The sequence below is a fragment of the Felis catus genome, chromosome C1, assembly GCF_018350175.1.
Source record: "Felis catus isolate Fca126 chromosome C1, F.catus_Fca126_mat1.0, whole genome shotgun sequence".
Classification (NCBI taxonomy): domain Eukaryota; kingdom Metazoa; phylum Chordata; class Mammalia; order Carnivora; family Felidae; genus Felis; species Felis catus.
The window spans coordinates 103,024,726-103,047,760 of NC_058375.1; the positions used below are offsets into that span (position 1 = coordinate 103,024,726).

The window sequence follows — 23,035 nt, forward strand, 5'->3', positions numbered from 1 at the left end:
CGTCCTTACTCTATGAGTGATAACCAAAATTAGATCTGTCCAACAGGAACACAGATAGTCAAATTGTGCTATGATCCCCAAGCAGAGTATTTCTCGGCAGCATCAGAACCAATGGCTGACACACAGCTAATCAGGACAAAATCTCAAAACCAGACACCATGTGAGAGAACACAGAACATAGGAGGACATACGACATCATTGCAGTTATAGGAAGTGTAGGAACAAGCCAAAGTCGTCTAGGGTGAGAATTCAGAATGTGTTTGTGTTTGGAAATGGGTATTGACCGGCAAGGAGCAGAAGAGAACTTTGCGCCTCGGAGGCAAGTGTTCTATATCTCGATCTGGGTGGTGACAGGATGCATACGTACGTTAAATTCACTGAGCTGTGTGCTTGCGGTTTGTGCATTTTGCTCTAGGTCAATTAGACCCCAATAAAGAACTGTTAGAATTGAAAAAGAGAGAGATGACCGAGCCGAAAAGAGAATGACAAATGACAGGAAATCGGTAACAAATATTGAACATGCACATCACAATAAGAATGTCTTGAGGAGAAACCCAAAGCGATTCAACAGAACAAACACTAAAAAGTATAATTTCATGAAAAAAAAGGATAGTGAGAATGACAAGTTCAAATAAGATTAGAATGGCATGTTGCTGCCTTAGGAAAGTCACTCTAGAGCAATAAACACTGAGACGTATTCCAGCAAAAGTACTGTCAGTCGCTTTGATATGGGGTACAAGGTTGGCTTTCGAGGTCATCCAAGATTCCTTTGGCTCTTTGGGGTCTTTTCTGGTTCCATACAAAGTTGAGGATTGCTTGTTGTAGCTCTGTGGAAAAGGTTGGTGGTATTTTGATAGGGATTGCAGTCAGTGTGTGGATTGCTTTGGTTAGTATCAACATTTTAACGATATCTGTTCTTCTAATCCATGAGCACGGGAAGTTTTCCCATTTCTTTCTGCCCTCTTCAGTGTCTTTCGTAAGGGTTCTCTAGTTTTCAGAGTGCAGATCTTTTACGTCTCTGATTGGGTTCATTCCTAAGTATCTTACGGTTTTAGGTGCAATTGTACATGGTTTCAGCTCCTCGATTTCTCTTTCTGCTGCTTCATTATTGACGTGTGGGAACGCAAGAGATTTCTGTATGTTGATTTTGTGTCCTGGGACTTTACTGAATTCGTGTATCCGTTCTAGCAGTGACGTGGATGGAGCGAGAGTGTGTTATGCTAAGTGAAGTCAGTCAGCCAGAGAAGGACACATATCATATGATGTCACTCATCTGTGGAATTTAAGAAACTCAATAGATGAACAATGGGGGGTTGGTAAAGAGAGAGGCAAACCATGAAACAGACTCTTAAGTGTAGAGAGCAAACTGAGGGTTTGTTAACCTCCATTCTGTTAAATATGAGGGTAGGCCAAATGAACGTAATCGAATAGCCTCAAGTTTATAGATGTTTCCAAAGTAGGTGGTCACTACATGTATTCAAGGACATATGTATAAATTAACATTTTCACAGTTGGAAAGAGATCTTGTGAGAGACACATGAAATCCGTAAGTGACAAGCATGAAATATGGTTGTTTGGTGACATTATAAAAACAACAAAAAAAGCAACTCACACGTAGAGAAGGAGTCGAGGATATAGGGATATCCAACATCAGTTTAATGGACAGCCAACATGGTGCCCCAAGAGGGGATAAGGAAGCCTCATAACACAGGAAAACAGCCAGAAGAACAGTGAGAGTTGGGACAAAACATTTTTCTCAAGTAAATATTTATTCACTTAGTATTAGACTCTGCCTCGTGTCTTACACTTTTTAATGGATAGAGGACAAACTAGAGAGACCCAGAGAAGAACATCATGACAGTCGAAGACTTTGGAATCTTTCACTCACTGGAAAAGCCTGAAGGTCTGTTTGACCTTAAAGAGAAGTGGGGTGGCTTCATGACAGCCCTTTAGTAAAACCTGGGAAACGATTTCTGCCTTGATGTTTTTATGCACACACAAGAATGAACAGTGAGAACGATGCTGAGATGTGTTTGGAAAGAGATGGGGTCTGTGGCACCTGGGTGGCTCATTGGGTTGAGTGTCTGATTCTTGATTTTGGCTCAGGTCATGATCTCACGGTTCATGAGATCAAGCCTCCTGTACGGTACTGTGCAGATAGCACAGAGTCTGCTTGGGATTCTCTCTCCCTCTCCCTCTCCCTCCACCCCGTCCCGCTCACGTGCTCGTGCTTTCTCTCAAAATAAGTAAATAAACTTAAAACAGAGACAGACAGAGAGAGATATGGGATCTGTGGTATTAGCACAAGGGTAGACAACTACTGAGAGTGGCCGCTGAGGGGTGGTCCCCATCGGTGGTGACCTTCAGGGGAGACTAGGCAGCCTTGGGTATCCGCGTAGCCTTGGCACCTGGTAGGCAGTGGCTCCCAAGGTTCCATGACACCCCCCGCGTTCCAATTCTGTTATGGCAACTGCAGACCGTCCCGTGGCGTGCCGGGTGCTCGGTCTGTCATTCCGGTTGGAGTCTGAGCTACAGGCAGTGCCTTGGGCTCTCGACTCTGGCATCTCGAACCTTCTTTTTGTAGCTGCTGACTCTCCAGTGCTGTGGGGTGTTGTTCAAGTTGTTCCCAATAGTAAGTAAAGAATTCCTGTATCCTCGCCCCTCAGTCCTGATTGAACCTACTGGATTTCACTTGTTTTTAACCCGTCATGTGTTTGGTTTCTTCTCCCCAGTCCCCAGCTCTACCTCTTCTGCCACATGTCACCATGGCAGCACCTCTTGACCCGGTGTCTGATCCAGGGACAGAAGTGAGCCTCCTGGAACTCAACCAGGAGCTTCAATCCAAGCTGGAAGCAAGCCAGCAGGACTTCCGAGACCTCAGAGAGAAATTCCTTGTATCCGAAGCTACTGCCTACTCCCTGGCCAACCAGCTGCAGAAATATAGTAAGTCCTACAAGGTCAGGGTCACCAAAGTGATGACTGTCTGTATTCCTGGAGACAGGAATTGGCTTTGTGTGGAGAGAAAACGAAGGCCCTCTCCGGACTTTGTCTTCTCTATTTCCATCGTCACGATAAATTCCATTGTGACAACAATCCAGGAAAAGTAGCAGTGGGTATTTCTTAATGTATGTTTGTTGGTTTTGAGAGAGACAGTGTTAGTCGGGGTGGAGCAGAGAGAGTGGGAGATAGAGGATCCCAAGCAGGCTCGGTGCTGTCAGCACAGAGGCTGACGTGGGGCTCGATCTCAGGAATGTGAGATCATGATCTGAGCCAAAATCAAGAGTTGGGCGCTTAACAGACTAAAGCTCCCGGGCGACCCGGTGGAAGTGGGTGTCTTACCCTCATTTTGCTAAGGATGGGAAGAATGGGGAAAACGAGACTAGCAGTTTCTCCAGGTTGGTTTGCAGTGCGGGGTTAGAGTTAACTTTCTAGTGATTGATTCCTGACGCAGACCCGGAAATGCCTGGTCCTCTCAGGATCCTCTGTGTGTGTGTGTGTGTCACATCCTGCATCACCGTTGGCCTTCGTGTCTCGGACTAATGAACTCCATCACGTCACACTTCTCTGAGGTTCCATTGGCAAAGCAGCGAGCTGGCTCACTGGGGAAACTTGCAGATGGTGCACACGGGGCGCGGGTGGGGACCAGGGGACACGGCCAGCTTGCAAGGAGCTGGAAGATGGGTCTGCTTTCCATGAAACTGCGGTATCCACGAGCGATGCCGTCCAGACAGTGACTCCCCTGATGAGAGGGAAGCCGTGCTTCGTGGGCACAGGCTCTGCTTCCTGAGTCCTCGGTAGCCATTGACACCCTGTGGCGAGGTAGAGGGCATTTCAAGGCCCATCAGACAATCTGTGCTCCCTCCTGTGTCTCTCCCTGAGCTGGGGAACCTTCAAGGATGCAGGATGGCCAGCAGGGCCAGGCCTGGGCCAGGAGTCAAGTGGCCCGATTGGAATGAGGGTGAGCAGGGGAGACCACAGCCCCGGTGACCGCCCAAGCCAGTGTGTGGAGCTGGCCCTCCCCCACAGTCAGCCTGGAACGGGGAGGCCAGCTGCCTGTTCATTCAGAGGGGGCTGCCATGGCGGGAGGAATCCTGAGTTAGGGGCATGTGTGCAGCGGGGCAATGGGAAGGAATCCTGACGACTCTGAGCCCGAACTGTTGCCGTTTCCTTACCAAGAGTTTTCCATAAAACAAGGGGAGGTGGGATTACAAATGACTGATGGGGAGAAAAGTAATGTTGGAAGCGGCTCTTTAGCAAGGTGAAGAGATGATGAGCTTTGGGGAAAGGACAAGCAAAGTTTTCTTTGCATCTTTCCTGATAACCATGACACAAGTGCAGGAAACCACTTGTGAAGAGGACGAAGGAAGACATCACCCAGGAGCTTGGGGTGGAGGGAACACAGTATGGCTCTGGGCCAGGCTTCCTGTGCTCCCCCCCATGCTGCCCTGCCCCGATTTCTGTGCCTCACATTCCTCCTCTGTGATCCTGCTGCTGTCATAGTACCTGCTGCTTTGAGTGGAGGGGACGGGCAGTGAGAGAGGGACACAGGATCCGAGAAGTGGGCTCTGCGCTGAGAGCAGTGAGCCTGCTGCGGGGGCTTGCACTCACGAACCACGAGGTCATGCCCCGAGACCAAGTCGAAGCTCGCCTGACTGAGCCACTCAGGCGCCCCACCCCGTCTGCTGCTTCGGACACCACAAGCTTTGTTAGTGTTTGGCCTTATCGCTTTCAGGTCCTTCTGGTTTTACGCACCATAGTGCACACAAGAGTATGCGGGTGAACTTTTTGCCTTTGAGATATGTGCTCATTATCCAACTCAAGGGAACCATGAGTCAGTCCTGTGGTCCTAAGGGCCTCACTTCATGTCCCTGCTTAGTGTCCTACCTGACAGGCTGCAAGCTCGGGTGAGTGGCCATGATCAGGGTGAGTGTCAGGGGATGTGGATTCTGATTCTGCCAAATACCAGTCATTCACCTTGTCTAGTTCCTGTCCATGCCTTGGAGCTGCTCTTCCCTCAGCTCTAAAACAGGGAGGTATCAAATACCGTGTAGCTGGGGGGCTGAGGAATGAGATGCTCAGAGCCCGATGCTGGGCTTACATTGTCCTGGGGTACACCCCGCCCCCTCCCTGGAGGCAGCGAGCACAGCGGCCCGTGTAGCTTGTCCACTGAGGCCGGTGTCTGTGTTCTCAGAGTGTGAAGAGTTGAAAGACATCATCGAATCCGTGCTGGGGGAGACGCTGCAGTGTAAGCAGGGGAAGTTGGCAGAGACCTTGACCGAGAAGCTCAGGTAAGGAGGGCTCCGTGGCTGGTGGGAGGCCGTAGGCATCTCTGACTCCTGTCAGCGACAGGTCTGGGTCAGGAGAAGGGCAGAAACTTGCCTGGCACACAGGTGCACACACACATCTGTCAAACAGTGAAGACAGCAGTATCTGGTGTATTGCGGACTCCAATTATTCAGGGCCTTGCTCAATGTTTGTGTTTTTTTTTTAATTTATTTAAATCCTAATGAGTTCACATATAGTGTATAAATGGTTTCCGGAGGAGATTTTAGGGTATCATCTCTTACAAATGACACCCGGTGCTCATCCCGAAAACTGCCCCCCTAATGCCCATCTCCCATTTAGCCCATCTCCCACCCAAAACCCCTCCAGCAAGTCTCAGGTTATTCTTTGCATTTAAATGTCTCTAATGGTTTGCTTCTGTCTCTGTTTTTATCTTAATTTTCCTTCCTTTCCCCTCGTGCATCTGGTTTGTGTCTTAAATTCCACATATGAGTGAAATCATGTGATCTTTATCTTTCTCTGATTGACTTATTCGGCTTAGCATAATACACTCTAGTTCCATCCACAGTGTTGCAAAGGGCAGATCTTTTCTTTTTCATCACCAAGTAATGTTCCATTGTATCAATTCAAGTACCATGTCTTCTCAATCCTTTCATCCGTCGATGGACATCTGGGCTCTTTCCATCCTTTGGCTATTGTTGATAACAGTACTGTAACATTGGGGTGCAGGTGCGCCTTCGAATCAGCATTTTTGAATCCTTTGGATAACTACCTAGTAGTGCCATTGCCGGGTTGTAGGGTAGCTCTTCTCTAAATTTCTTGAGGAACCTCCACACTGTTTTCCAGAGTGGCTGCAGCAGTTTGCATTTCTACCAGCCAAAGTGCCAAAGTGGTCCCCTTTCTCCGCATCCTCACTATCTGTTATTCATTTTAGCCATTTTGACAGATAGGAGGTGCTATCTCATTGTGGTTTTACTTTCCTTTTCCCTGATGATGAATGATGTTGAGCAAGTTTTCGTCTGTCTGTTACCATCTGGATGTCTTCTTTGGAGAAGTGTCTGTTTCTGTCTCTTGCCCATTTCTTCACAGGATCATTTGCTTTTTGGCTGTTGTGAGTTTGATCAAGGTTGTTTCATAGATTTTGAATACTAGCTCTTTATCTGATATGTTGTTTGTAAATATTTTCTCCCATTGCTTCGATTGCCTTTGAGCTTGTTGTTTGTTGAAGCTTTTTATCTTGATGAGATCCCAGTGGTTCATGTTTGCCTCAGGAGACATGCGTAGTAAGAGGTTGCTGCAGCCGAGGTCAAAGAGGTTGCCACCTGTCTTCTCCTCCAGGATTTTGATGGTTTTCTGTCCTACATTTAAGTCTTTCATCCATTTTGAGTTTATTTTTGTGTACGGTGTAAGAACGTTCTCCAGGTTCATTCTTCCACACGTCTCTGTCCAGTTTTGCCAACCCCATTTGCCGAAGAGACCGTCTTTTTTCCATTGGATAATCTTTCATGTGTTGTCGAAGCTTATTTGGCCATACATTTGTGGGTCCATTTCTGAGTTCTCTCTTCTGTCCCCTTGTTCTATGTGTCTGTATTTGTGCTGATACCATACTGTCTTGATGATTACAGCTTCATAATGTGGCTTGAAGTCCAGAAATGTTAGGATTCCTTGTTCTAGCTCTGTGAAGAATGCTGGTGTTCTTTTGATAGGAATTGCATTGAGTCTGTAGATTGCTTTGGGTAATATTGAGATTAAAAACATTTTTTTTTTTTAGTATTTCTTTTATTTTGGGAGACAGAGAGACAGAGTGCAAACAGGGGAGGGACAGAGAGAGAGAGAGAGATCCAGAATTTGAAGCAGGCTCCAGGCTCCGAGCGGTCAGCACAGAGCCCGACGTGGGGCTCGAACCCACGAAGCGTGGGACCATGACCTGGGCTGAAGTCAGATGCTTAACCGACTGAGCCTCCCGGGCGCCCCAGTGATGACATTTTAACAATATTTGTTCCTCAGATCCAGGAGCATGGATTGTTTTTCCATTTTTGTGTGTGTGTCTTCAATTTCTTTCATAAGTTTTCTACAGTTTACAGCTTTTTATAGTTACAGCAAATCTTTTACCTCTTTGGTAGGTTCATTCCCATGTATTTTGTGGTTTTCAGTACCCTAGTAAATGGGATCAGTTCCTTGATTTCTCTTTCTGCTGCTTCATTATCGGTATACAGAAATGCAAGCAATTTCTGTACGTTGACCATATTCCAGCGAATTTGCTGAATCCATGCATCAGTTCTAGCAGTGTTTTGGGGAGTCTTTCCGGTTTTCCATGTGGAGTATCATGTTGTCTACAAAGAGTGAAAGTTTGACTTTTTCCTTGCTGATTTGGATGCCTTTTATTTCTTTTGCTGTCTGGTTGTTGAGGCTAGGACTTCCAACGCTATGTTCAACAACAGTGGTGAGAGTGGACCTTCTGTCGTGTTCCTGACCTTAGGGACCTCAGGTTTTCCCCACTGAGGTGATATTAGCTGTGGGTCTTTTGTAATCGGTATATATGATCTTGAGGTATGTTCCTTCTGTCCCTACTTTCTTGAGGGTTTTCTCAAGAAAGGATGCTGGATTTTGTCAAAAACTTTTTCTGCATCGATTGAGAGGATCATGTGGTTCTTATCCATTCTTTTATTCATGTGATGTATCAGGTTGGTTGATGCGCAGATATTAACACAAACTTGCAGCCTAGGAATAAATCCCCCCCCCCCCGATTGTGGTGAATAATTCTTTGTTGTTGTTTTCTTTAATTTTTTCTTCATTTCTGAGAGGCAGAGGGAGACAGAGCCCAGGTGGGGGAGGGGCAGAGAGAGAGGGAGACCCAGAATCTGAAGCAGGCTCCAGGCTCTGGACTGTCTGCACAGAGCCCAATGGGGGCCCGAACTCACGAACCTTGAGATCATGACCTGAGCCGAAGTCGGACGCTCAACCGACTGAGCCACCCAGGCACCCCGTGAATAATTCTTTTGATATATTTTTGGGTGTGGGTGGCTAGTATCTTGTGGAGAAGTTTTGCATCTGTGTTCATCAGGGAGATTGGTCTGCAAGTCTCCTTTTTAGTGGGGATTTGGATGGTTTTGGGGTCAAGTTAATGCTGGCCTTGTAGAATGAGTTTGGAAGTTTTCCCCCCATTTCTATTTCAAACAGCTTCAGAAGAATAGGTACGGACCCTTCTTTAATGTCGGGTGCAATTCCCCTGGGGAGCCATCTGGCCCTGGACTCTTGTTTGTTGGGAGTTTTTTTTATTGCTGATTCAATTTCTCAACTTGTTATGTATCTGTTCGAATTTCCTATTTCTTCCTATTGCAGTTTGGGGAGTTTATATGTTTCTAGGGATTTGTCCTTTTCTTCCAGATTGCCCCATTTGTTGGCATATAATTGCTCATCATAACGTCTTCTTTTTTGTGTGTATTTCTGCAGTGTTGGTTGTGGTCGCTTCACTTTCACTCCTGAGTTTATTTATTTGGGCCCTTTCCTTTTTCTTTTGATAAAGCTGGCTAGGGACTTAGCGATAATGTTAATTCATTCAAAGAAGCAGCTCTTGGTTTCATTGATGTGTTCCGTTTTATTTTATTTCCATATCATTGACTTCTGATCTCATCTTTATTATTTCCCTTCTTCTGCTGGTTTTGGGCTTCATTTGCTGCTCTTTTTCCAGCTCCTCTAGGTGTAAAGTTAGGTTGTGTATTTCTTCCTCTTTTACGAAGGCCTGGATTGCTATATGCTTCCCTCTTATGATCGCCCTTGCTGCATCCCAGAGGTTTTGGACTGTCGTGTTTCATTTTCATTGGCTTCCATGTATCATTCACTCTGTGTCAAATAAATATCATTTACTGAGCTGAAAGTCACCAAATTCAAGTGAACAATTTGTGGCATTGGCCACATTCACAATGTTGTGGGATCACCACCTCATTTGCCTGTAACACAGTCACCTCCTGATGGATGACAGCTTGTCGGTCATGTTTTCCTTCAGACAATGCTGTCCTCTTGACCCTGCCGTTCTCCTGACCTGTGTAGTCCACGCCAGCTGTCCTGTCCACATTTCTGTGGCTGGCGCTGGGTCCATGCACAGCATGATGCACACCGTGTAGGTTCCCAGGAAATGGCTGTGCCGCAGCGAGGGGCTGAAGGGACATCTCTCTGACGGGTGTTGAGGAAGACACGTGGCTTTGTTTACAGAAGAAGGAGCTGCAAAGGAGGTCAAGGAGCCTCCCCGACACAGAGGAGCCTTGTTTTACCTTCTTCTTTCTGTGTCACAGGCAGGGCCCCACCCACGTGCCAGAACGTGGCCTTGAGGGCTCCTTGCGGAAATTCTCACAGAAACGTCCGTGAAAGCTCTTAGAGAATCTATTCAACTCTGTGTCTTAAAATTTTCTCTATGTCCCACCTTAGGCAATATCATATCCTGATTAAAGCTCAGGCTGCAGAGCTGACCCAGTTGTGGCAGAAGTTACGGGAAGGGAGAGAAGTTTCTGAGCCAGTCGATCAGCACCTCAAGGACCTCCTCACCCACGATGACCCCGAGCGTTCCCAAGGCCAGGGCTTCCAGGAGGAAGTGGCCGAGGGACGCAGGCTGGCAGAGTGCCTTGCCCGCCAGCTCAGCCCCGGTAAGGTGGCCACAGGTCCTGAGTGCACTGAGCTGCTCCAAGGTCCTGGGCTCCCCAGACATCTCCCGCCTCCCCTCACATTGTTGGCAGCCGCTGTCTTGGTTTCCATGTGACACATGGGGCCACCAGAGGACCCGGACTAGCAGGTGGGAAAGGAGAGGAGAAGTGCACAGGGTGGAGGTCACGGTGCTCCACCCATCTGTGTCCTCCCCGAGGGAACTGCCTTTAGGGCAGGAGGCAGCCTCCACCAGTGTCAGAGCCCAGAAGGGAGGACGAGGAAGGAGGCAGCTTGTTCGAGTGCAGGGAGCCCTGAGCTAAGCGGGCAGTTCCAGGCTCTCGCCCAGGAGCTGTCTTTATGAACTGTGGGCGAGAGAGTGATCTTCGCTTTCTCCATTACTGTCTCCTCATGTGTCTATCAAGTAACCTGTCATAGCTGTGGTGATCACATGCGGAAAGTTCACGAATGCACTTCAGAAGAATAAAGCCCCTGACTGTGTGGAGTTGCATGAGGTATTGGATGTAGTAGGCCTTGGAGTGGAACGTCGTTCAGACTGAAACACTTTTCATACAGACGGCAAGTCCATAACACTGACGTCCACTTGGGGACCCATGAGTCCACATGTGCAGGGACTTGGGACCGGGTGATTGTGCTGTCCTCGGGGCAAGGAGGAGACTCTACGTGAGCACTGGGAGCACACAGGGCCTGCGCCTGTGGCATGCCTGTGGCACCTGCAAGACACTGTTCACAGAAGTCAGATCGAAACTGGACAGACATCCACGGATCTGGACAAGAGACAGTTTAAACTTTTGCCCAGTCTCAGTCATGGTGAGCCTCCGAATCAGAGACACTCCCTGCTGGATCTGACATCCATACCACAACAGTTCTCAAGGGCAGTGCCCTGGAGCTTCAGAACAAGAGTTAGTCATGCATAGATAATTATGTCGCTAGGGCATATAAGCCACTGTGTTTATAGTGGTGATGTGGGAGCTCGCTGACGGGAGATTTCTGAATTTCTTTGCAGAAGATGAGGAGGAGGAGGAGGAGGATGAACAAGCAGAAGAATCCCTCACCACCAGGTAACAATGAATACTGGGGACCCGGTAATGTGTGGGTGAAAAAGGATAGGGACTCAGAAAGAACAGTAGGTGAGGTCACAAGAGTCCAGGTGGCAGATGCAGGGATCAGCAGAGCTGCAGATGGTAGTGATTGAATTCCCTCAGCGGCAAATGGCCCTGTTCCCTCGGTTGTCTGCTGTCGCGGGGCTGCTTGTCTGGGGAGCCCCAGATGAACTCAGCAGCCTTAGGATTCCCCGTACGCACAAAGTACCCGTTCTCTCCTGTAAATGAACACCAAGAGGAGACGCATGTCTACACAGTTCTCAAAGGTCCCTGGTAGGAAGGTAACCAGCAAAGGAACTGATAGACAGACAGCTGGCAAAATTAACACGGAATTACCTAACCAAAACCAAAAAGTTGGGGTGTCATGTGACACTATGAATAGAAAAGTGCCTGGAGGACACAAGTTTCTGCAGGGAACAGTGACTCAGGAGCTGTAACCGCTTGATCAGTCTATGTTAAATTCAACATGACTCAGGCACGTGGCGGTTGCCCCTGGCATGGACTCCCATTGGTCCTTCGTCTCGTGACTGTACCATACTGGGATGGTCGAGTCTCATTCCTCATTGCTCGTTATGTGGCCAGTGGACTGAGTATCTATCTGTTGTTGCTTCTCTCCCACCCCTTCCTGGCCACACTCTGCCTCTTGTAGGATAACCTTTTCTCTCTCAAGGCTATGGTCCCTTTCCTTTCTGCGACCACTCCCTTGCCTCCCATCAACACCAGCTAGGTAGCAAGCCATGGTGTCTGATCCTCCTGGTTTCCTCTTCCGTCGTTCTTGCCCCACCTGGCACAGCATGGAGCTTCCGGAAGCTGAAAAGAAGGAAGTCCTCCAGGACACGCTGAATGAATGTGTTTTGACTCCTTCCATTGGCCAAGAAGGGCGTGACTGCTACCAGCCTTACAGGGATGGCACGTTCCCATCGGATAAACAGGAATTCGGCTCTGCTCTGGATGTAGCCTGTGAATGCTCCCATTGCAAAGGGGATGAAACTCCACCCGGTTCCCCAGGTAGGGTCCATAATCTTTGTTGCACACACCCTATGTAGACTAAGAGATTTAACCCGCAGAAGTGGACCATGTACTCACAGACAGTTTCCATCCAGGCTCTAGGATTCAGTTTGAAATAAGACATTCCATGAGTCAGTGAGCTTTGTTAGATTCATGTCTAAGCCATGGCACTTTTATGTCTGAGCCGCCGCCCATCACTGCTCTCAAGGTGGTCCTGCCAGACTCCTATACCTCTCTACCCCAGGCACAGGAGGTCGCTATCAGACCTCCAAATTTTGGACTAATCTCTTATCTCTCTTGCCAGCCTCTGATTTCCATCCTTGAACCATGTTTCTAAATACCTATGGCCACCCAAGGCTGTTGGAAGCCTTTTCTATATCATATGAAATGTCACGATCTAGGTTCACTGTCCCTACCTGGTCTGTCTCTTCCTTTTCTTCTTTTCTCAAGTCAGCTGAGAACCAGGACAGGACTACGTCTATCATACGTTGTATGTTTCTCTGCACCCAAGGCTGTTGGAAGCCTTTTCTATATCATACGAAATTTCACGATCGAGGTTCACTGTCTCTACCTGGTCTGTCTCTTCCTTTTCTTCTTGTCTCAAGTCAGCTGAGAACTAGGACAGGACTACGTCTATCATACGTTGTATGTTTCTCTGCAGCAAAGCAGGGCCCTGGAACTTCCCGACCCCTTGAACGGCCCCTGGTGCTTTGCAGCTTTGAAGATTATTCTGCTTTGATGGTGTGTAGATTCCAATCGTCAGTTTAATCTCAACGGCTGATTCCTCAAAACCATTGACCTTCAGAGTTTCAAATGGAAAAAGCCTGAATATTGCAGCAATGCTCTAGGAAGCAGCCAGGTCCTTCCCAAGATCTCTGGGAAAAAGGATAAATTTTCTGTGTGTGTCGACCTGTCTTAGGACACTGTGATCATGGCCTGTCATATCAGGGACATTTATTTGCTCAAGAAGGCAATCCCAGTGATTTTTTCCAGGGCCCTACTGAATCCCTCCTGAATGATTTCTCTCACAATTGCCTGTTATGACTGTGCTTCTATTTCTGTCCTCTGCTACACGGCACATGGGAATGAGCATTTGTGGAGGGGAATCTGCCTAATGGAACTCTTTCTCTTCATTTATTTGCAGACAACCAAATTGGTCACGAGGGGCTGAAAGGGCGAGAGTCAGATGCCCCCAGGTAATTCTGAATACTTGGGGGCTGGGGAATCAGTGGTGGCGTCAGCAGACCTCAGATCCAAGGAAAGGCAGAAAGTGCTGGATAGAACCATGTTATCCATTCGGTCAATGGCCAATTATCCGCTTTCACAATGGTTTCTGTTTTCATTGTGGTACTTGTATCGCTCCCGTTTCTTAATTACGACTCAAGTTGAGTAACACACAGTCAGCTGGCCCAGGTGAGCTAAAGGCACAGGGATTCCTGCACTCACCATTCTCCCCAGCATTCGAGAGAAAGGCAATCTACTTGCTGCCCCGTTCGATTTAGCATGTGGGCATGTATTTCAGAGCAAGAATGTACGTAGACTAAAATGTGCCATCATGCCGTGATATTGAGAGAGACAGGCCTTCATGGCATGAGAATTCTGAGACAGTAGCCCGCCCCCGAAGCTGCACGCACTGGGCAGGAGTCCATGCAGGAGTCAAGGGCATTTGAACGGAAGGGAGGGAGCCACTGCTGTCCTGTGACTCTGTGTGTTTGAGTCAGGACTGGATGGCACGGTGCTCATTCAGGCTCTTTCCTCATCAGCTTGCTAGGTGGCCAGTGTACAGAGCACTTAACTGTCCTTTCTGTCTGCCGCCCCTGTGACAGACACACCTCGTCCCACACAAAAAGAAGAGTTGTTTCTCTCATTAATGAGGCACTCTCTTTGCTTTTGTGAAAATGCCTTTTGCCTTCCATCAAAGCCAGACAGGGCATAGGATTTCAGATCCCTCTTTGGTTAATCTTCAGTTTTCCCCCTGCCTCAGGCTCAGTAGACAGCTGCTAGAGGTGGTGGAGGAGGAAATCACATGGGACTCTCTGGATGAACGCTACTGGACATAATTCGGTTCTTCCTGACCTGTCTGACTCCTACTGGCCTTACGGGAGCACCGCCGTCTTCTCCCCTGAGGAACTGGAAGTCTCTTCTGCTCTGGAAATGGCCAGTGAGTACTCCGCTGTCAGGGTGATCAAGCTCTAGCTGGACTGCCCCGTACATCTCCTGGTCTTTGTGCCCCACACCTGTGCTGTGCTGTGCTGAGGGAGCTCATCCCTGTGTGCAGGCCCTGTACACACATCTTGATCTGAGCCAGGCTCCAGGATGGATGGAGTTTCAAGCACAGACATCATGTGGGTCAGGGAACTCTTTTCCCTTCCTACTCTCAGGACATGCCCATGTCCCCTGGGCTTCACTGTCAGGTCATTGGACCCAAGGGTGGCATGACAGATACAACTCGCCTCAGCAACACCACCATAGAAGGTGTCTGTCAGACCTTGGATGCAATGCCTCTTCTCACCTTTCATGCTCCACATTTCATCTCTGAGCCAGGTCCTTTAAGAATCCATGCCTGCCACAGTCAGTCGGAATCCTTGTCCAGGGTGAAAGATGTAACCTTGGCTTTCTTGTTCTTAGCCTCATTCTCTATCTCTTTGCTTTGGCTTGTCTTCCTAAGCCTCGTGTGAAAACCCACCCTACGTGCCTCTACTGTTAGCTCGTTTGTTTCCAGGAGTAGAGCTGTGCGTTGGCATTCCCTCATCACAGGAATTGCGCCAAGGTTTCTGTGTAGCTCCAAAGACTCATTTTAATTTGAGGGTTTGTACTTGCATGCTCTCTGTTCCATCTCAGTGTATAAATTCCACTAAGCCGTCACCAACCAGGTATTTCACGAGAGAAGGCTGAAAACTGCAGTAATCCTTTTAGAAGGTAGAGAGGCCAGGTCCCCAGAATCTGTGTGAAAAAGAGAACTGAAAGTGTTTGCACAGACTCAAAACAGAGGAAATTGTGATGATGATCTCTTGGAGACAGCAAATTTCTCCCAATGGCTCAGGCCAGGAAATCAAGCCAGTTGTCACACTATCCGAAGCACCCTGAAATATCCTTCTCATTCAACGTGTGCTCTCACTGAGCATAGCTGAGTCCCCGGGTGGCACCGAACACTGGGTTACTAATGCGCAAGCAGGGATCTGTTTAATGTGACTGGCCCCGTCTGTATTTATTTGCAGAAAATCAGACCCATCAAGAGGAGGAACAAGACCAAGACCTGACATGCGCCAGGTAAGTCTGAAGAATCATGGGTTGTTATTTCAGTGGTTCAACTGAAAAACAGAAACCGCCAAATTTACCTATCTCATCCATTCTCCAGTCTCAGAATATCTTTTTTGGCCATGACGTGTGTCTTCATGTATTATGTGGATAAGTTCCTTTAATGATCCCTCAATTTCGATAACCGGCAGTCAGTTGAAGTAGGTGAACTGTCACTCCCTGAGGTGCTCTGTATTGCCCTGATCTCTCCTTTGGGAAACACCAGAGTGACAGACGTGTCTACTTCTGTCTCTCTGGTGTTACCTCTTTGAGGATCTGCTGTAGCAAATGGATAACTGCCAAAAAATCAAAAAACCTCACATGATGTCACGATAGTAAGAGAAAGAGTCCTTGAAGATGCAAATCTCTCCATGTGGATGATGCCTTTTAACATGTGTTCACTTAGCCACTGAATGTATATCAACAAAATTTATGCAAAAGGGTTGAACTCATGTTTAGGATTCTCCATGTGTGCTGTGAGTCATGACATCCATTCCACAGTAGTTCAGTTTGGTGCACAGAATTTGGTTCTGTGGCCAGTGCCCTGAACACCTCTGTTCTGTGTGTGTGTGTGTGTGTGTGTGTGTGTGTGTGTGTGTGTGTCCCTGTCTCTCCCTCTCTGCCTCTCCTGCCCCCATAGCATCCACACTGTGCCCCTGAAACCGGAAGATAGTTTTCCCTGTCTATAATGGGGTTGCCCCTAAGTTATGACTACACTTCTCTGCTTCCCATGAAAACCAGTAAGATGCTGTGGTGTCTGCTTTTCCTGTTTTAATCTTCAGACCTCCCCTCCCCACCAGGTTCGGCAGGGAGCTGCAGGAGAGTGCAGAGCAGGATGTCCAACAGGACTCACTGGATGAACGCTATTTGACTTACTCAGCTCTTCCTGACCCATCTGATTCCCCCTGGACACACAGGAGGGCCAACAGCAACTCATATGAGGATCTGGATGTCTGTCCTGCTCTGGAAGCAGCTAGTGAGTCCTCCACTGCGAAGGTGATAAAGCTCCAACTGGACTCCCAAGTCGACCCCATAGTTTGGTATCCCTACTCTGCTTATGTTGGAATTGGTTATCCAGGTGTTTCAGCCCCGTAGACATATGGATCTGAGTGAGGCTCTAGGATAGACTTCTAAGCACAGACATCAGATGCATCAGGGCCCTGCCCTCTGTTCCTCATCTCAGGCCATGCCTGTGGCTCCTGACACAAGTCAGGACATTGGGGTCAGGGCGGGTGTGACAAACTCACACTCATCTGTGAGGCACACGCAGAGGAGTCTGTCTTGTTCCTGATTTCCACACAATGTGTCTCCTCAACTGCCATCCTCTCACTTTCATCCCACACAATGTTCCTTGAGGTTTTGTGCCTGTCAAGGCAATGTCAGCCTTACCCATGTCTTTGGGTGTGTTGTTTCCCTGGTTTCACTGCTCTGGTCCCCAGTGTCCATGTCCTCTGTGTTGGTTGTCTTCCCTAAGTCGTCGTCTGAGTGTCAGGACATAACCACCTCTACCATCAGCTTGCTTGTACGTTTCCCTGAAGCATAGCTGAGCCCCGGCATGGCCCCACCCCGTGCATGGCCCACGTGCCTGTGTAGCACAAGGGATCACGGACAAAAGATTTCCTTTGATTTGAGGGTCTGCAGATTCCGTGCATCAGTCTGGCCTCTGTAGAAATTCCCTAAAACGCTGCCACCTAGAGTATCTCATGAGGGAAGCTAGTGAGAGAAGGTTGCAGTAAGTTTTGAGAATGCAGGTGAGCCGTTCACCAGAATCTGCGGTAAAACTAGAGGTTGACCTCTGCAGACGGACTGTTGAGATGGGGCTCTACCAGATCAGGGAAATCCTGCCCGATGCTTTAGGAAAGCTAGCCAAGGCACATTCCCAAGGCATTGCTTGAGGCCTCTTGGATAATTTCTCTCAATGCCCTGCTGCCCAACTAAGGACATTAGTGCCCGTGTGCTAGTTGCGTGGGACACTTAATTTTCATGTCCAAGTGCTGCTCTGTTTATGTGACTGGCCGGTCTGTATTTACTTGTAGACAATCATAATGATCTTTGTGATGAAGAAGACCAGGACCCGACATGCCCCAGGTAACTCTGAAGAATTTAATTCAGTGGTACATCTGGGGATCTCAGATCCAGGCCAATCTAGAAAGAGCTAAATGTACCTATTTCATCCCTTCCGACACCCACAAGGTGGTCCTTCAGCAAGGTCCTCTGTGTCATGTGGTACTCGCATAGGCCCCGTTATTAATCCCTCTCAAATGGAGTATCTGCCGTCCACTGACGCAGGTGGACTAAGCAGTCCCAGGATGCCTTGCACTCTCCCGGTCTCTCCTCGTATTAGGTCCCGTGTAAGATGCACAGCTCTCTCTGCCAGTTGCCATTACCACATTGGCGGGCATTCACGGCAAGGATGGTTTTAGGAAAACAGTTTTCACGTCTCAGTATTTAGACACGTCGGCCTTAGGCCCACGAGATATCCAGGAGTCTACAATGCTGCCTTAGCCTGGGTTCTCTTGGTACTTTGTGTAAATCTCCACACAGTGTATGCCAAAGTGTTGATGCTGCTTTATCGTCTTCTGGTGTGCTGTGGGTCATGACTGTTGTGCCCTGGGGTGGTTCCCACTCCTGCCCCATAAGCTGGCACTCTGGCCATGCCCTGAGCACCTGCCCGCCCCCACACCCCCGTCCCTGCACCTATCCCAGGTGCACCCACACTGTGGCCCAGCTGCAGGCAGACTGCTTCATTTCCCTTTGTGGGGATCCCGCTTGTGTTCTCTGACCAGTCCCTCCGCCCTGCCCTCAAAACTAGCTGGCACTGCATGTTGACTAAACCTTCTTTCTGCATGTCTCGTCCTCCCAGCAACACCAGGCTCTGCAGGGAGCTGCCAGTGGCCCCAGAGGATGAAGTCCCACAGGACTCAGTGGGGGAATGTAATTTGACTCCTTCTGTTGGCCATGACCTGTCAGACACCTATAGGCCTTATAGGAGTGCCTCATTCACCTTTGATAAACAGGAAGTCTTCATGGGCGTGGATGTAGATGGTGAGTCCTGTTCTTGTGAGGGGCACGAAGTTCCTGCTGGGGCCCCAGGAAGCCTGTCCTCTGTGTCTTCAACAACCTGAATCGGCTGAGAGTTGCATCCCTGCCAACAGGCCCTGTAGGCTCGTACCGGTTTGAACTCTGCTCTCGGATTCACTCTTTAAAAGGCATCCTGTGGCTCAGAGCCCTTTCCTTCCTTGTCCCAGGCTGCCCTCTGTCCCCCGGCCCCGTCCAACATGCAGGCTGTTGGTACCAAGTGAGGCTCGAGAGGAGAAATGGAGAAAATGGAAAAAAGGGTTCCGAATCTCAGCCACCGCTATCTTACCCGGAGACAGCTGGGTGACAGTCCTCCTTTGTTTTTTCCTGATTTTGTTTTGTTCCAAAAGGAGACCTCTGCTACTTGTGCAATTCTGCTGCCAATTGTATTTCTTGTGTGGCTTCCTACAAACTCCATGGCTTTCCACACAGGTTTGTGGTCAGCTCCACATTGGCTGCATCTGTTAAATCGTTGCTGAGCTGCTAGTTGTTTCTCCTGGGGCGCCCGCCTCCCTGTGTACCAGAGCACCCAGTTCTACCCAAATGATCTGAAACAGTTGTAAATGCAAAGAGAACAGTTGCTAGACACCCCCAACGACCCCTGTGACCCTGCAGGAGTGCCAGCTCCTACCCTGTCAGTGCACTTTGTGGTGTGAGCAGAGCCAGGGCTCATCCAGCCCCTCCAGGAGCTCAAGGTCTCCAGGAGACACTCCATGAAAAGCAATCAGGGCTGAGAGGTCCCAGCAACCAGGGCTGAGAGGTCCCATGAAAATCAATCAGGGCTGAGAGGTCCCTTTTTCTCACTAGGGTTCCCATGGTGGCTCTTCCCTTGGCACCCTGGTAACCCTGCAGAGCTCTGTGTCAGAGACACTGACAGCCAGGTCTGGGTTTCCACGGGGGCAGGGATGGGACAGGTTAAGACGCGTCTCAGGAGGGTGATGTGTGTGACATGGCCTTGCATTAAGCCTGGGCCATGAGAAGCTATGAGGATGGGCGGAGATGAATGAAGGCAGCGTCTCCATTATGCACAGCCCGTCCCCGGTGCAGGTTCTGGTGGGAACGTGGGAACAGTGTGTGTGGGCTGTGATTGCCGCAGGGGGCGCCCCAGGAGGGCTGCCCTGCCCCAGCCTCCCTGCACTGGGACCAGCCAGGGAGAAACAGGCATCTGAAGCCTTGAGGAAAATTCTGCCCCTCTTCTTTTTTCTTTTGGGGCACATATCAGCAGTACTTTCTCGTTCTGCCCTGAGGCCTCTCTAGAACCTTCTCTCTAGGCTGTAGGACGAAGGGTACTACTACAGAATAATAGGCATGAGTTCGTCTCCCATGCAAAGCCGTCTGGACTCCAGGGGGTGACGTTCCCTTCAGGGACTTTGCGTCCTGGACACTTGCCATCTCAGCATGCCCAGGCATAGACACAACGGTGACATCGCCTTCGTATCCATGATGTCTGCCTTTGTACCTGCTCACTGGCTGGTCTCACAGACGGTGGGGGAGGAGGTGGGAGGACATCACAAATGGAAGTTCTGGCAGTGCTGAGTTAAGAAAACTGGGGTTTGTCCATTGAAGTGTCTTCTTGCTTCAGCCCCAATGCAGGTGCCCGGACCCCAAGGGCCATCGAGTGGAAACTTGACTTTCCCAAGGACGGAGGTGCAAGCTTCACAAGCACCGCCACAGTCAGATACCCAGGTGGCCAATTCTGTGCCAGGGCAGCCGGACCAGCAGTTGGCTTGTGGTGACCGCAGAGCCAGGCTCCGCCTCTCCCCCGCCATCAGGAGACTGGTAGCCACGATGGTTTCTGGGAGCCAACGGCCGCTCTTCCAAGGTGAGAGGTGCGGGGGGAGTAGGAAGCTCTAGTCACAGGGTTGTGGGCGGGGGCAGCAATGGGGCCTCTTGCAGGCTTGCTTTGCCCAGCTCCAAACTCACAACGCTCCAGCTCCAAAGAGCTTGGGGCTGAGGGTCACCTCTGTCTGCCCAGGTACCATGGTTTCAGCCTCCTGGCTGTTTACTGGCCAAGTTATTCATCATCTCATGTATGTCCCCCTCGGTCCCTTCATCTGAAACCATTGAAAATGGGATCTCCATCCCATCAATGCTGGGAGCATGAAGCTACATAATTTCCAGGGACCCAAGTGAGCAAAATGGCTTGAGAACATCGATGAACCTGTAATGCGTAATTCTTGTGTCTTTGTGGCGTCTGAACACTTGGAAAATGGTTCCGTGGCATTGTTTCACGTGTGCTAGAGCTGTTCTTACCTGGCTCCGCTTTCGCTGGACCCCATCTTTCCGGACTCTCTCAGCAAGGCTTGTGGGCCAGTGTTTGCTCTCCTTCAACATCCATCAGGCAGCCAATATTCCCTGTTAGGCGCTCACAGTAACAGTGGAAATACTGGCCCCACGACAGTTTCCCATGCATTTGCCTGGTTTCCCTTTCCTGCAACTATAAGGGGCCAGTTTCCTAAAGTGCACACTCCGTTCTCCAATACTTCATCTAGTTCCTCTTGTCCCCGGGGACTCTCAAAAGGCTTGCCTTCAACTTTGACTCCTCCCTTGAATAGGACAGCCTCTTTCGAGCACCATCTCCTGGCCTTTGTCTCTTCTTTGTCAGAAGTGTGTGTTTTGACCAATGCTACTTTTCTCAATTTCACTTTTGGCGCTGGGGGCATGTTGCCCTCCCCGCGCTCTTATCCTTACAGGGTAGCGTGGGAGAGGCCAACAACACAGGCGGTAATCAAAGCGTGTCCCTCAGTGCCCCTCACAGGTGAACTTCCCGATGGCCTTTCTCGTCCTGCCCACCGTCCTTATTCGATGTCAGCGTAGGTAGAGGATTTAGTCACAGGAAGATCATGACTAACAGTGCATCCTGTTGATGTGCTTTTATTTTCAGAGCAGGGTTTGGAAGCTTCCATGGGTGTGAAGAACCCTCCCAAGCTGGAGGGTGACGCTGCTGAGGGCTCGGTGGCCAACCAGTGTGCAGGTCAAGTCTTTGGCCACATTAATGCCCTGGGTGTGATGAAACAGAAGATGATCAAGAGAAAAGTGCAGTTCGGCGAGGGCAGACTCGCGTGCAGATTCCGTGGCCTTCAAGCTTAGGGCACAGAGGTAATGGCGTCCGTGGCTCTTGGAGTATGGATTCCTGTTGCTCTGTTAGATTATAGCTCCGCCCATACCCCAAACTGTTTTTCTTTTCCTCGTTTGGTCCCTCCGCCAGCTGCCGCTGCCTTTGTCTGGTCCTGCCTCTGTCTGGTCCTGCCTCTGTTTGCCATGGGGACTGCCACCCTGGGGGCCCTCCCATCTCCATCAGCTGTGGCATGTGAGCTGTGCTGTGTCCCCACGGGGGCTGTCCTGGGATTCCCTCTCCCATGTCCTCACGGCCGCGGGGAATTAGGCCCCACGGCCCCCCTCAGCCGACCAGCATCATTTACACGTGTTGCCAAACACATGGCACTTTGGCACAAGGCACCCACTTTCGTGGCTTCTTTGACTTCCTTCCTTGCTTCCCCAGCTCCATGACCTCTTTCTCCCAGGTCATTGTCTTTTTTTTTCCCTTAATTTTTCTTTTAGGGTTATTTATTTTCAGAGAGACAGAGACTGCACAAGTCAGGGAGGGGCAGTGAGAGAGGGAGAGGGAGGGAATCCCAAGCAGGCTCCAGGCTCTGAACTGTCAGCACAGAGCCAGATGCAGGGCTTGAACCCTCAAACTGTGGGCTTGTGACCTGCGCCAAAACCAAGAGTCGGACGCTTAACCGACTGAACCACCTAGTCTAGCCCCATCAGGAACATCGTCTTAATGTGTCTTGCACATGGCTTCTCCTCCGGGGTGTTTCCAGGATCCCGACCTAGGACGACACTTACCCCTCAGCTTCTCCATGTGAATAAGAAGTGTTAAAACTGAGGAGAAAGAGCACCCGGACAAAAACTCCACGACAACATGGGTCACCTCTGGGACTGCCACACGGCCTGCCTGGGGTCAGGTTTGTCCTCGGCCCCAGGTGAGCAGGCCTGTGCTAATGTGTGTGGGGTTTCCAGGACTCAGTGTCCACCCACACCTTGGGACCTCAAGAGAGCTGGCATCAGGTGGAGGACAGTCATGGCACTCTACAGGGACACTGGCCAAACACAGATGCAGAGGCCAGGTTTCCAACCTGCACAGACATGAGGTGTTCAGGCATCCACCTGTCTTCCCTTTTCACTGCCGTTACCGTGTCTACATGCCCAGCTGGTTCATAAAAGGATCCACCGAAAGGAACTGAGTTGAGTCTCAGGCCAGAGCACATTCGCGAGCATTGACTGAATTAACTCTGGGCAGCTCTGTGAAGTCCCCGCGAGATCCAGGGGAACACGAGACAATCTGTGCCTCATACAAGTCCAGCGGAGAACGGGGATTCATGGGAGGGTGTCCGAAGGAAGACCAAAATCTTTAGGGCCGGTATGGTCATGGTGGCAGAGATGAGGACAAGAACACCGTGGTCTGAAACAGAGTAGCTTAGCTAATAGTTCTAAGTCATGCTGTCGTGAAAGAAACACTGACTGAGCTTTGAAGTCACGTGAATGCCGTCACCCAATCCCTTGAGATTTTGATTTCAACATTCTGGGCTGGGGTGTGGGTAACG

At 49.6% G+C, this 23,035-nt stretch overlaps 2 protein-coding genes across 13 annotated transcripts in view; one reads left to right on the forward strand and one right to left on the reverse strand.

The window, feature by feature from the left end:
- The window catches only part of LOC111561809 (neuroblastoma breakpoint family member 6-like), a 129,029-nt gene that overhangs the window by 85,605 nt on the left and 20,389 nt on the right, over window positions 1-23,035 (reverse strand). The window lies entirely within an intron of this gene.
- Window positions 1-23,035, forward strand: part of LOC101095725 (neuroblastoma breakpoint family member 6-like) — a 74,395-nt gene that overhangs the window by 48,587 nt on the left and 2,773 nt on the right. For 5 of the 11 annotated variants that reach the window (XM_045033384.1, XM_045033391.1, XM_045033386.1 and 2 more), the window contains 9 exons: window positions 2,585-2,632; window positions 2,733-2,943; window positions 5,192-5,288; window positions 9,709-9,923; window positions 10,946-11,000; window positions 11,836-12,050; window positions 13,195-13,246; window positions 14,035-14,211; window positions 15,269-16,092. In XM_045033384.1, coding sequence (XP_044889319.1) covers window positions 2,585-2,632; window positions 2,733-2,943; window positions 5,192-5,288; window positions 9,709-9,923; window positions 10,946-11,000; window positions 11,836-12,050; window positions 13,195-13,246; window positions 14,035-14,110 — 969 coding nt within the window. In that variant the 3' untranslated portion in view covers window positions 14,111-14,211; window positions 15,269-16,092. The other 6 variants (XM_045033383.1, XM_045033382.1, XM_045033385.1 and 3 more) reach the window with 4 other exon arrangements.